This window comes from Erinaceus europaeus, chromosome 8 (genome assembly GCF_950295315.1).
Source record: "Erinaceus europaeus chromosome 8, mEriEur2.1, whole genome shotgun sequence".
In the NCBI taxonomy this organism is placed as follows: Eukaryota; Metazoa; Chordata; class Mammalia; order Eulipotyphla; family Erinaceidae; genus Erinaceus; species Erinaceus europaeus.
Window position 1 is genome coordinate 114,935,372 of NC_080169.1, and position 12,059 is coordinate 114,947,430.

A 12,059-nucleotide genomic window follows, 5' to 3' on the forward strand; every position below is an offset into this window, starting at 1 on the left:
ATTAGATGGCCTTGTGGTTTTACACAGTCATGTCATACTTTATGGGTGATGCATTTCTGAGTAATAGGCTTAGCAGATAGTATTTTACGTAGAGATTTAACATATTTCATAAGAGGAAGTGAGTAAGTATTATGAAGAATTTTTCCTAAAACTTTATGTATTTGATGACCCCTAACTTTGTCCACCTCATTTCTTATTCATCTGTATCTAATCTGGGAACAGGGGCTGTTCATCCCCTATTACACAGCATCATTACCATGTACATAATGAAAACAATAATCAGAGTTTTCAATTTAGATCTGCTCAGAATGCCAAGACACACTCCCAGAATTCTTCTTCCTTGAAGAGAGTTTTCTAGGGTGCTGACCCTATCAAATCCATCATTCTGGAGTTGAGTGTGGGCGTGGCAGTCTTCCTCTCCTCTCTCAATTTCTCTCTGTCCTATCCAACAATGACAACAACTTCCCTCCCTCTGGGAGTGTGGATCAAAATTCTTTCTTTGGAGGTTACATAAAAAGAAAGGAGTTCTGATTTTTATAATTGCTTCTTTGTTGGACATGGCTTCTGCATTTTCTGACTCCAGGCCATCTCCATTATCTCCTCCATCTTCTGCGTCTTCTGCTTCCTCACCATCTCCATCATCTCCTTCTTCCTCTTCTGCATCTTCTCACTCACCACCATCTCTATCATAACCTTCTCCCTCTACTACATTTTCTGCCTGCACACCATCCTCATCATCCTCTTCTCCCTCTTCTGCATCTTCTCACTCCTTGCCATCTCCATCATCTCCTTCTCCCTCTTTTGCATCTTCTGCCTCCAAGCCATCTCCATCATCCTCTTCTCCCTCTTCTGCATCTTCTTACTCACCACCAACTCCATCAAATCCTTCTCTCTCTTCTGCATATTCTGCCTCCCCGCCACCTCTATCATTTCCTTTGCCCTCTTCTGTGTCTTCTGCCTCCCCGCCAACAGCATCATCTCCTTCTCACTCCTCTGTGTCTTCTGCCTCCTCGCCATCAGCATCATCTCCTTCACCCTCTTCTGCCCCAACATAGGCATCATCTCCTCCCTCTTCTGCGTCTTCTGCCTCACTGCTATCAACATCATCCCATGACCATCGGCATCTCCGTTTTGAAGATAGTCGGCTTATTACAGTTATATTCCAAAGGACATATTACTACACTAGTTTTTAGCCTAACTTCTTATATGCAGGTGGACCCACGTTATTATCAGGGGAGATGGTGTCATGGCTGCAAAAAGAACCTGAAAGCTGGATCAGGGAAGAGTTTACCTCCCAAATATGGGGAAGTTGTATAGATATTGTTGACTGTAGACACCATCCATGTGTCCTGGTGCCCAGATTCACCATAGGAGCCTATGTGACCATCACATCCCTGTAGGTCTGAGCTCACATTCTGTGGTCATCAGTAGAAATGTTCCAAGCTGCCCCAATATCAGGACCCATCTTCCTCAGGTGTAGCCTAGAGTATGTTCTCCAGCCTCCCTTCAATGAAACATTCTCTACCATTGTTGATCCTCATTGAACGCAAGGTCCTATGTGGGCTCACAAAGGGGTCATTGTGTTTTTCCTGATGGAGATGGCCAGTGACAGGTCCCGAGAGATAGGGCATATGAATACATGTCCGTAAATTAGGGCAAAACATATACCTAAAGTAAAATTGCACAATAATCTGCAGTGAGTCAATAAATGAAGCAAGCAAGTAGAAAGACCTAAAAAGACACCATAAAGTTCCTAATGAAAGTTTCTCTTTAGACCTAGATACCCTCCTCACCTACTTCCTATTAAACTTCCCTCAGTCACTCAAATGCTAAATAAGTCCATGGAGGTTAGGTAGTATAGGATTTTCACTCTTACTTGTACTGCAGATAAAGTCAACCACAACATGAACTAGATAAACCTGCAGTCAGCCTTTCCACAGCCAATTAAAAGTTAATGGTGTGAAGAGGTCAGGTGGTTGGGTGAAGACGTCTAGAGCTGATCATTTAATGGCCAACTCAATGTCATTAACTTCTGTGCCCAGATGTTTCCAATCAAGTACTGATTCCTTGAGAGACTTGTTGAGTGAAAGAGAGAGGAAGAACCAGACATCACTCTGGTACCCAGGCTTCAGAGATTGAACTCAGGACCTCATGCCTGAGACTCCAATGTTTTATCCACAGTACCACGTCCTGGACTAGGAGACATGTAGATTTTCAACCATGCACACTGGAAAACTGCTATAAAATCAAGCATCCACATAAGGCATGGGAAAGTCAGGGTGATTATGAAAAGATTTTCACATGTGAGCCCAGGATGCCCAGCTGTATGCCATCTCAAGACTGGCAGGCAGAGCTTAGCATTATTCCAGATCACCAGCCAACTTGCCCACCAAAGAAACAAACTCGCTTATGGAACAACCAAGTACAGTAGGTATAGACATAGCAGACTGCTGGCCTCCAAGTAAGATGTGCAGATTAATTAAATTAATTCCTTAAAACTAAACCAAAACAACAACTGTGAAATTCGACTGTGAAGTCAATAAATAAAGCTTTTGTTTCTTTCAACAGGTTGTTTTAAAAAATGTTTTTATAAAATAGAAACACTGACAAAAACTATAGGATAAGAGGGCTACAACTCCACACAATTCCCACCACCAGAATCTGGTATCTGATCCCCTCCCCTGATAGCTTTCCTATTCTTGATCCCTTATGGAATATGGACCCACGGTCATTATAGGGTGCGGAAGGTCGAAGGTCTGGCTTCTGTAATTTCTTCCCTGCTGAACGCTGGCATTGGCAGTTCAATCCATACTCCCAGCCTGCCTCTCTCTTTCCATAATGGGGTGGGGATCTGGGGAAACAAAGCTCCAGGACACATTGGTGGGGTTGCCAGTTGGCCTCATGGGAGCATCTGGAACCTGTTGGCTGAAAGAAGAGTTAACATATAAAGCCAAACAAACTGTTGACTAGTCATGAGCCTATAGGCTGGAATATTGCAGATGTCGATTTGGGGGGGGTCCATGTTTGGTAAATAGTAGGCCTATTTCAGTTATATTCTGAAGAGCTCATGACTATACTAGTTTTCTTTTTCTTCTTAATTTCTTTCTTTCTCTCTCTTTCTTTCTTGCTTTCTTGTTTTCTTTCTTCCTTACTGACCCTGACATCTGATAAACAGGTAGATCCAGTTTATTGTCTATGGTGATGATGTCATGGCTGGAAAAAGGGCTAAGAAGCTAGACCAGGGAAGAGAGTAGCTCACCAATATGGAAATGGTGTATAAATATTGTTGACTGTAGACCTTATCGATTTGATCTGGGGCCCATATTCAGCTTAGGAGCCTATGTGACCTCTGCATCCCTGGAGGTTTTCAACTGGTTTTTAAATGATTTCCAATTATATGGACTGGGAAATTCTAGTCATCCCGGTCATGATTTTAGTAGAAAATGATACGCATAGGCCTCTGAAGGAAATCTGCACCCATTTCATACTCCAGTGAAATTCAGAAAAAGAAAAACTAATACAGTAAAACAAATCAAAACAACAACTGTGAAATGGCATAATGATTATGCAAAATATTTTTGTGCCTGAGGTTCTGAGGTCCCAGGTTCAATCCCCTGCACCACCATAAGCCAGACCTGAGCAGTTCTCTGGTCTCTCTTTGTATCTATCTCTTTCTAAGTATAATTACAAAAAATAAAATTAATAAGAATTTTAAAAGGATCTTGAGAAGCTACAAAAAATAAAAGAAAAGAAAATGAAGAAAAGAGAAGAAAAAAAAGAGAAGAAAAGAAAAGATAACCAACAACAACATAAAAACAAGAGTGTGGGGGTGAGGATGATGACTGTGCAGTTGAGCAAAAGCCAGGGAGAGTTACCACATCAGCCCTCCTGAAATATGAAGTTGGTGCAGAGTAGCTTTGGGAGACAGGACATCAGCATTAGCTTGCATAGTGTCAGATCCCTAGTGGGGTGGCGGGGACTCTCTGGCTGACACACAGGCAGAAAGGACCGTCCATGCCAGCTTGCTTTCAGACCTGAGCCCCCACCAATAGCACCTGAACAGTGCTGAGATTGACTTTCTTTGTAGAAATTGTCTTTGCAATTGCAGACCCCTTCTTTATCCCCCAGTTTTCCCCAGAGAATCCAGAGACAGAAGTCACAGGCATGAAGATCTTAAATGTCTTTTTTAAAATAGTTACTTAATTATTTATTCCCTTTTTGTTGCCCTTGTTTTATTGTTGTAGTTATTGTTGTTGTTGTTGTTGATGACGTTATCATTGTTGGATAGGATAGAGAGAAATGGAGAGAGGAGGGGAAGGCAGAGAGGAGGAGAGAAAGACAGACACCTGCAGACGTGCTTCGCTGCTAGTGAAGTGATTCCCCTGCAGGTGGGAAGCCAGGGCCTCGAGCCGAGATCCTTACACCACTCCTTGCACTTCGTGCCAACTGTACTTAACCCGCTGCATTAATGCACGACTCCCATATGTATATATTTTTAAATTATTAGTGTAGTGATCCAGGAGGTGGTGCAGTGATATAGCTTTGGACTCTCAAGCAAGAGGTCCTTAGTTCGATCTCCGGCAACACATGTGCCAGAGTGATGTCTGATTCCTTCTCTCTCCTCTAGTCTTTCTCATAAAAAAATGAAAACTTTAAAAAACAAATTATTAGTGGGAGTCGCCTGGTGGCTTAGCAGGTTAAGCGCACATGGCACAAAGCGCAAGGACACGAGTAAGGATTCCGTTTAGAGACCCCGTCTCCCCACCTGCGGGCGAGTCGCTTCACAGGTGGTGAAGCTGGTCTGCAGGTGTCTATCTTTCTCTCCCCCTCTGTCTTCCCCTCCTCTCTCCATTTCTCTCTGTCCTATCCAACAATGAACGACATCAGCAACAACAATAATAACCACAACAAGGCTACAACAACAAGGGCAACAAAAGGGGGAAAAAAAGGCCTCCAGGAGCAGTGAATTCATATGCAGGCACTAAGCCTTAAAAATAACTCTGGAGGCAAATATATATATATATATATATATATACTCATTACTGAATCACTAATTAAAAATATATAACTGAGCTTGGTTCCATACTCCCAGAGGGTTAAAGAATAGGAAGGCTATCAGGGGAGGGGATGGGATATGGAGTTCTGGTGGTGGGAATTGTGTAGAGTTATACCCCTTTATCCTATGGTTTTGCCAATGTTTCCTTTTTATAAATTTTAAAAAAGAAACTAAAAAAGTACTATAGATAAAAAATTAAAATAAAATAAGATATAACTATGAAAAAATACAAGAAGATAAGTATAATAATGGGGGAAAAAGAAAAAATGGTTTTCATGTGTCAATAAGTGTTGTGTAAACTATTAATATTACCTTAATAAAGAAAAATAACCAAATTTCACAGTACCACCCTCCACTACAAATTCAGACCTAATATAGAACCTTGCTTGTGACTCTGACCCTTTTGTTGGTCATTGTTTTACTGTATTTGGCAGATTCAAGATCTCTCAAAATGTGTTTCTCAAGACACACCAGTGGGATTTATAATTAACAATACTTATGTACTTTCCCCATATTTGGGAGCTACTCTCTTCTCTGACCCAGCTTTCTACTTATTTTTCCTAATATGACACCATCTTCCCAGAAAATAACCTGGGCCCACCTGTACAGTAGATGACAGACTCAGGCAAAAACTAGTAAGGTCATAGGCCCCTTGGAATATACCTAAAGCAGATCTACTAGCTTTTTCCAAAACGGAGACCCCAGTCTTCATCTGGAATACTCATACCTTTAGGTTCATGATTAGTCAACAATTTGTTTTGCATTATATCTTAACTCTTTTTCAGCCACCAGGTTCCAGATGATACCATGATGTCAACCTGACTTCCTTGGGCAGAAGGCCCCATCAATGTGTCCTGGAGCCCTACTTCCCCATATCCCTACTAGGGAAATAAACAGAGCTGGGAGTATGGATCAACCTGTCAATGCCCATGTTTAGTGGAGAAGCAATCACAGAAGCCAGGCCTTCCACCTTCTGTACCCCATAATGACCCTGCATTCATACTCCCAGAGGGATAAAGTATATGAAAGCTCTCAGGGAAGAGGATGGGAATGGGAATTGTGTGGGATTGTGCCCCTCTTATCCTGTGGTCTGGTCAATATATCGTATCAGTAAATAAAAATTTAAAAAATGATCTTACATCTTAAACAGGCTTACATTTTCTTAGAATAGTGACTAATAGCCAAATTTTAAATAGACCCACTGACTTCCATTGTTTTCAGTCACAATTAATACTAGTTATTTCATGTTCACATATTTCAGGTTATTAGGGGTTGAAAACATGGATTGTTAAGCCACTAGAAATTGAGTATGGGATGGGGAAATAAAGAAAATGGGAATAATGGGGTTTGCAGACCAATTGCCAAAACATAGGCACTACATAGGCCACCATCTGGTTTTGACATGGGATCTGGAACATCGCCAACAATGCAAGTTCATCTATTAGGGCAATCCCTCAGGATCCTTTCTGAAACTTTTTTTATCATAAATTAACTCCTCCTACCCACAGTAATGTCTGGCCTTAATCTGGAATCATACATTCCAACCATATCTCCTCTTCCTCACTATATATGTTTTCCCTGTGCTCTGTGTCTTCCTATGCTGTTAAAGCAACTCCATGCAGAACAAAGTTTGGGAAGTCAGGCTCTCTGCCAGTCTCTAAAGGGAGAGCACTGTCTGCCCTGTGGGAGGATGTGTCCAGAGGGAGGAGTCAGAGGGAAAGGGCACAGACACAGGCAAGTGAAGGAGGCACTGTCACTTTATTAGCATCCTGATGGGCAGGGACTGGGGCTTTAGTTGGCAGCTATGGTCTGCTGAATCCAGTTCACGAAGTTGCACACCCTGGTGTAGACTCCAGGCTTGTTCCTCTGGGCACAGCCATAGCCCCAAGAGACAACTCCCTGCAGCTCTCCATTGCAGACCACAGGACCACCAGAGTCACCCTGGGAAGGAGCAAGGCAGGACCAGCATGATCATGAGGGAGAGACAGGAGGGGAAGTGTCACTCACAGTTAGTGCTTTAAAGTCATTCCTCCTGCTGGCTCTGATAACCCCTCCACCCCAAGGTACCCTGATGTCCACAAGAGAGGAGGGGCCAGGTCACACTGACTGCACTTGCTCACTTCTCCAGGAACTCTGTTAGGAGCAAGGCCAGCTCCCCTCTGCCCTGGCCTTGGAGCTGTGCTCTGGGTTCCCAGGCCAGGCCAAGCAGTGTGTGGACAGTCTCAGCATGAGGAGGGATGCAGTTCCTTACCTGGCAGGAGTCCTTGCCTCCCTCCAGGAAGCCAGCACACACCATGTTGTCAGTGATCTGCCCAGGGTAGGAGGCCTCACACTGGGCCTGGCTCAGCAGGGGAGCATTCAGGCACTGCAGCAGGTCAGGGTAGTTGGCTGTGAGGGGCAGAGAGAGAACACACAGAGAGGTGGCTGAGCCCAGGAAGGGGAACAGGAACCCAGCAGCAGGACTGGCAGCAGCCCTGGTAACACCCTGAGCAGCAAGCCCCAGCAAGGGCCAATGGAGGGCACTTCTCATGCTGCTTGTGACTCAGTTTCTCACCAGGAGTGACCCCAGCAAGTGCTCTGCATTGCTCCTGCCTATTGTAAAGGTCATGCCATCAGGCTCCCTCTCTGTGTGCCCTGCAAAAGCCTTTGCACTGAGCAGGCTCTGGACAGTATTTACAGACAGAAGGAAAGGAGGGTTCAAGCTCCGGAACTAGGAAATTCTTGTGACAGAGGGGATGATGGAGGCTAGCAAGTAAGCTTCCCCACTCACTGCCAGAGCTCAGGGTGTTTCCCCAGCCAGAGATGAGGCACTGGGTGCCAGCAGGAGCGCAGGAGGAGGGCAGAGAGATGGCAGACACCCGGGAGCTGAGGACGGCAGGGGTGGACAGCTTGATCAGCATGATGTCGTTGTCCAGGGTCCAACTGTTGTAGCCGGGGTGGCGGATGACCTTGTCAGAGTTGATGAACTGCTCGTTGCCCTCCAGGACCTCGATGTTGTGCTCTCCCAGCCTCACCTGGATGCGGCTGTGGGGAAGGAAGCAGGAGGAGTCACGGTCTCTGTGGTCCCATGTTTCCAGAGTTCTGGGGTTCCCAGTTCCTGGGCGAAGGTGTGGCCAATACACAGCAGTGAGTGTGTTTACAGTGAGTCTAAGAACTCTGTTCTCCACTTGTTAGAAATAGAGTGGCATGTTTAATCTTGGGGCTCTGTTCCTTACTTAGCCTGCTTTTCCTGTCCCACCACCTCCTCAAGCATCCTGTGCTATTAGGCCACAGGAATAATAAGTGTTTGCTAGGAATCTTTCATGCGCTGTCATTTTGTTAACTATACTCATGAATTAGACTGATTAGTACTGCTCTACTGTGTGGTCTCATCCAGTGTATCTCTAGAATGGCATCCCTGAATCTGCAGTAGCCATGTCACCTGGGATCTTTCTAGATAGGTGACATCTGATTGCCAAGGTAATGTCTTGCTATTATGGTTTCCATTGGTGAGGGGCTGTGTTTTATCTACAGTACTTACTACAAAGAACAGTTAAATTGCATTTGGATCTATATCTGTTTTATCAAAATAACAAATGAAACCTATTAAAACTCCCATTCTTCCTTCAGATCAACTGAATCAGAGCCTCTGAGGGCGTGTTAGTAGGCTTTCCAGAAGGTTCTCAGCAGCTGTATAATGATCTGTCCATGTCGCCATTGATGTTCACCTCTGTCTGTTCAGCATGATGTTCACCCCTGTCTGTTCAGCAGACTACCCAGAAGTCGAGTGGTAATCACACTAAGCCCTTTTGCAGCACTACCTGAAGTTTCAGTGGTGACCACTTTAAGGTAGAAGCCAGGACAAAAAATAATGTTTGTAAACATTAATGTAGTGTGGACCCAGGTGATGGCGCACCTGGTTAAGTGCGCACACTACAGTGTGCAAGGACACAGATTCAAGCCCCTGGTCCCCTACCTGCAGGGGAGAATCTTCACGGGTGGTGAAGCATGGCTGCAGGTGTCTCTCTGTCTCTCCCTCCTTTCTGTCTCCCCTTCTGTCTCAGTTTCTGGCTGTTTCTATGTAATAAACAATAAAGATAATAAAATTTAAAAAAAATCAATGTAGTGCTATTCAAATAAAGCCAAATAAGGTCAGGGAGATACCTCAATCCTAAGCTCTGTGATATGTGATTATTTATTTATTTATCTATTTATTATTGGATAGAGTCAGAGAGAAATTGAGAGGGGAGGGAAGGTCGGGAGAGAGACACATAGACACTGGCAGCTCTACATCACCACTTGTGAAGCTTTCACCCTGCACATAAAGACCAGGGGCTTGAACCCTGGTCCTTGTGCACAATATTGTGAGGGACTGCCTGGCCCCCTTGTATGCTAATTTCAAGCAGTTCTCTGTTCTTTCCTTCAATATCACACATAAAAAGAAATAAACTCTGAAATAAATAAGCACTTGTATATTTTTTATATATAGTCAACAAGTAAAGTTTGCTAGTGCAAGGCCTCTGCATGTTTTTTCACGGGATTTTACAATATCCTAAAACAAGCTCATCATTGGTTGGAGAGCTTTAATCTTTTTGTTGCACCTGTCTTCTCTTTCAGGTCATGGGATGAAGTTCCTTGATGACCACTCCTCTCCATCACTGTTCTCATTCATCCTCCCCAGCCTAAGCTCTCCTAAAACTGGCCAAGCCCTCCTGGGTTCCCAGGGCAGAGAGTGGATTGATTGGTGGTCAGGGTCCAGCACTTACGATTTGTAGCAGTGAGCTGCGGACACCACCCACTGGTCATTGATGAGGGAGCCTCCGCAGAAGTGATAGCCAGAGTTCAGGGACACCTGGTAAGGAACAGAGTTCTCCTGGCAGGTGTAGCCCCCGACGATCTTGTCATCATCGTCACTGGGGAAAGCGACTTGAATGGAGAGAGAAGAGAAAAGGCAGTTCAGCAGGATAGGAAAGGGCCTTCCCATCTCTATGGTGGACCACATAAAGTAGGGCTTTCTGGCAGTTGGCAGTGGCATGCACATGGTTAAGTGCACACACTCCTGTAAGTATGGACCAGGGATCAAGTCCTTGCTCCCCACTTGCAAGGAGAAGCTTCATAATCAGTGAAGCAGGGCTGCACCTCTCTCTCTCCCCCCTTTCTCATCTCCACTTCCCTCTCATTTTTTTTCCCTACCCAATAATAAAAAATAAAAAATGGCCACCAAACAGTGGATTCATCTTCCAGGCACCAGGCACCAGTGAAAAAACTGGTGGCAATTAAAAGAAGTAGAAGAAGAAGGAGGAGGAGGAGACGGAGACGGAGACAGAGAAGGAGAAGGAGAAGGAGAAGGAGAAGGAGAAGGAGAAGGAGAAGGAGAAGGAGAAGGAGAAGGAGAAGGAGGAGAAGGAGAAGGAGAAGAAAAAATAAAGGAATAGAACTCCTTAGCAAAGACAATGGTAAAGGAATCTTCCAGGGAGCACTACACTTATTGAGGGAATCACAGGATGTAGTCATCCATGTTCTCTGTGGGTCTGAAAAGCATACAGTCTGGTACTCTGCATTTCACAGTCTAACTACCAATGGCGGCACCAGCACACAGGTGTAACACCTAAACTCTGCACTCGGTGTAAGAAGCAGCTGAATGTATTTTTCTGTTCCCATCCCATTAGACACAACAATTCAGTCCCCACAGTATTATAGCCCCTGAAGTCAGCCACAGGAGGAAAATCTCCTGGGTAAGTAGCTTTGACTCTAACACCCCTGTTATCCCATGGCTCAACTCTGCACAGTGAGGCCAAGAAACACATCCCTCAAGCCCATCAGAAAACCCAAATTTTGCTATTGGTCAATAGTGCAACAGCACAACCCTTGTCTGTGCAAGTGGGAATCAGAAAAGATATCTGATAAGATTAAAAATCCAATGCACCATCCCCACCTGCAAGAGGGAACCTTCATGATCTCATAATCAGTGAATCAGTGCTGCAGATCCCTTCCCCTCTCTCCTTTTCCTCTCTGTCTCTACCTGTCTCTATCATAAATTAGTCAATAAAAATAGTTAAAAACTTCAATGAACCTATAACAACCAGCCAGGTAAGTCAGTTTCTAGGCTTTGGATTCTAACACAATATTCTTTTCTTCCCCTTTCTTTCTAATTTTTTTTCTTACCAGTAGCATTCAACATGAAGAACAAGAAATCAGGACCCAGCCTTGTTTATTTTTTTTTTTAATTACCTTTCTTTCTTTATTGGGTAGAGACAGCCGGAAATCAAGAGGGAAGGGGGAGAGAGAGAGGGAGAGAGAGAGAGAGAGAGAGACAGAGAGATACCTTTAGCACTGCTTCACCACTTGCAAAGCTTTCCCCCTGTAGGTGGGGACCAGGTGCTCGAACCTGGATCCTTGCACATTGTAACATGTGCGTTCAACCAGGTGTGTCACCACCTGACCCCCACCCCCAGCCTTACTTCATACACCACCAACAGCCCCAACACCACCTCATCTGCTTCTCTAATCTCTTTAATAATGTCAGAAAAGGATGATGGAAATAGAGTCAGGAAGGTGTGAGGCTTAAAGGAAGTGCAAAGCTAGAAAGATAAAAGACTCCAAACTAGAGCACAGGCAAAAGAGGAGAAGTGGAAATCAGAGGATCAGTTATCTCTGCTTGGGATGGAACAGTGGAGTTGAAGCAATGCCTAGAAACTCACCAGCAGCTCCCACTAAGGCGAGAATCAGCAGAGGGTTCATGATGACCGAAGTGTGGCTGTGTTGGTGGCTGAGAGTTTTTATAGCTGCCAGGTGAGGGAAAATATCTGTAACTGAGAAGGGAAGGTCACCCCCCCTCCCCCGCCGCATCCAGGGAAAACACACCTGCAGTTTTTCCCTGTACCCAGGGAATATCAGCTCTGTGATATTTGGAGACTGTGTATTCTTGACCTTTAGGCCACATGGGAATTTACCTGCTGAGAGCAGAGAAGATCAGCTGATCTTTGAATGAGTTTGAACATAGGAAAAACACTGGAATCCAAGT

General features: G+C 44.5%; 1 protein-coding gene and 1 gene segment (V, D, J or C); one reads left to right on the top strand and one right to left on the bottom strand.

Moving 5' to 3' along the window:
* Window positions 1–12,059, top strand: part of LOC103112879 (T cell receptor beta constant 2-like) — a 119,082-nt gene that overhangs the window by 78,233 nt on the left and 28,790 nt on the right.
* On the bottom strand, window positions 6,793–11,781 carry LOC103112821 (anionic trypsin-like). The gene is made up of 5 exons (XM_007522303.3): window positions 11,737–11,781; window positions 9,802–9,961; window positions 7,827–8,080; window positions 7,308–7,444; window positions 6,793–6,997 (listed from the first exon to the last, which is right to left on the bottom strand). The coding sequence occupies exons 1-5, from the start codon at window positions 11,774–11,776 to the stop codon at window positions 6,848–6,850; spliced, it is 741 nt and encodes a 246-aa protein (XP_007522365.1). The 5' UTR covers window positions 11,777–11,781; the 3' UTR covers window positions 6,793–6,847.